The sequence below is a fragment of the Pteropus vampyrus genome, unplaced genomic scaffold, assembly GCF_000151845.1.
Source record: "Pteropus vampyrus isolate Shadow unplaced genomic scaffold, Pvam_2.0 Scaffold309, whole genome shotgun sequence".
NCBI classification, from domain to species: domain Eukaryota; kingdom Metazoa; phylum Chordata; class Mammalia; order Chiroptera; family Pteropodidae; genus Pteropus; species Pteropus vampyrus.
The window spans coordinates 581321-582629 of record NW_011889090.1 but is presented as its reverse complement, the minus strand read 5'-3'; the positions used below and the strand labels follow the sequence as shown (position 1 = coordinate 582629).

At 64.9% G+C, this 1309-nt stretch overlaps 1 protein-coding gene across 1 annotated transcript in view; it reads left to right on the top strand.

Annotated features, from left to right (window-relative positions):
• The window catches only part of CFAP74 (cilia and flagella associated protein 74), a 51145-nt gene that overhangs the window by 12693 nt on the left and 37143 nt on the right, over window positions 1–1309 (top strand). Inside the window, exons 7-8 of the mRNA XM_011377339.2 lie at window positions 265–420; window positions 1188–1306. Of these exons, the coding sequence (XP_011375641.1) occupies window positions 265–420; window positions 1188–1306 (275 nt within the window). The remainder of the gene's footprint in view (window positions 1–264; window positions 421–1187; window positions 1307–1309) is intronic.

Sequence of the window (1309 nt, the reverse complement as noted above, 5' to 3'; positions counted from 1 at the left end):
ACCAGGGCTGCTCTGGGCGTGGTTTTTACTGGGTCCAGCTCAGGGTCAGTGAGCAGGACCCCCGCCCGGGCCCCCCCCACAGCCCAGATCTGACTCCGCGGGGACACACGGGACCATGCACAGAGATACTTATGTTTCACATGGGGAGTTACGAAGCAGCCCCGGCTCCAGGCCCTGGGAGAGGAGAGCCTGGGGGGTTGTCCCCCGACTTTCATTCCCTCTGCCTCCTAGAGTTAGCCACCATGTTTTTCTCCCCGACTGCAGGAGAAAGAGACTTTCGGATACCCCGAAAACCTGCTAGTGACGTTCGTCTCCAGAGAGTCTGTCCAGGGGGACCCGAGGCCCGTCAGCTGGGAGGACGACACGCTGGCGGAGCCGGAGATCCCCGGGCTTTGGGACGCAGACTACAAGTCACGCCAGGCGAGCGCTCTCCTGCGGCTAAGCCGCTGGCGTTGGCCACGGGGCGATGTCTTTCCATCCGAGTCTCACTCCCGAGCACAGTCCCCCTAATTCTGAAAGAGCCGAGACCTGAGCAGCGTCCACGGCACCTCAGGAGAGCAGCCACGGCTGCCGCTGTCTGCACGGCCAGCCCAGGCCAGGCCAGGCCAGGCTGCCCCTGCCTGGGCACCTTCCCCCCACCACCCCCGCCGGGCTTCTGCTGGCCGTAAGGGCAGATCCATGTCAGTGCTGCTGGCCTTGAGAGGAAGAGTGTGGCTGGAGCCAGGCCCGGTCACCCGCCCAAGGGGGCACCGGCCGTGGGTGCCTGAGGAGGCCCCACAGCTTCCCGCGGTGTCCTCGCTCGTGGACCTAGACCGGGGCCCCGGACAGACCCATGGGCCTTTCAAACTGGAAAGTGCAGGGCTGTCCCCAGTCACTGGGTCGGGGGGAGGGCAGCCTTCTTTGTGCCACTTGAGAAAAACCCCGCTTTCTGTGGAAGTTTTCGAAAACTTTTTCTTGGCCTGATTTTAAAACATAGAAAATTCCCGCCGTGCCGTCATCTCCCAGAATGGGGTCCGGGGACCCCCCTGGCGTGGGGCGTGTCTCTCTGTCCTGGTCACCTGCGTGGCCTGGCTGTGCCATTAGCTAACTCCCCCCGTGGCCCCAGGTGCTCTGGGGCCTGAGCGGCGAGCCCCGTGCCTGGCCGGGCCCTGATCTCGAGCATGGGCTGCTGCCCCGTGAACCTCCAGGTGCCCACAGAGGACGGGGACCGCAAGCCCGTGGGCGGGACGAAGATGGACAAGGACCTCCTGGCCCGCACCATACAGCAGCTGCGCAGCGGGGTGATCCACAAGCAGGTGGTGTCCGGGCG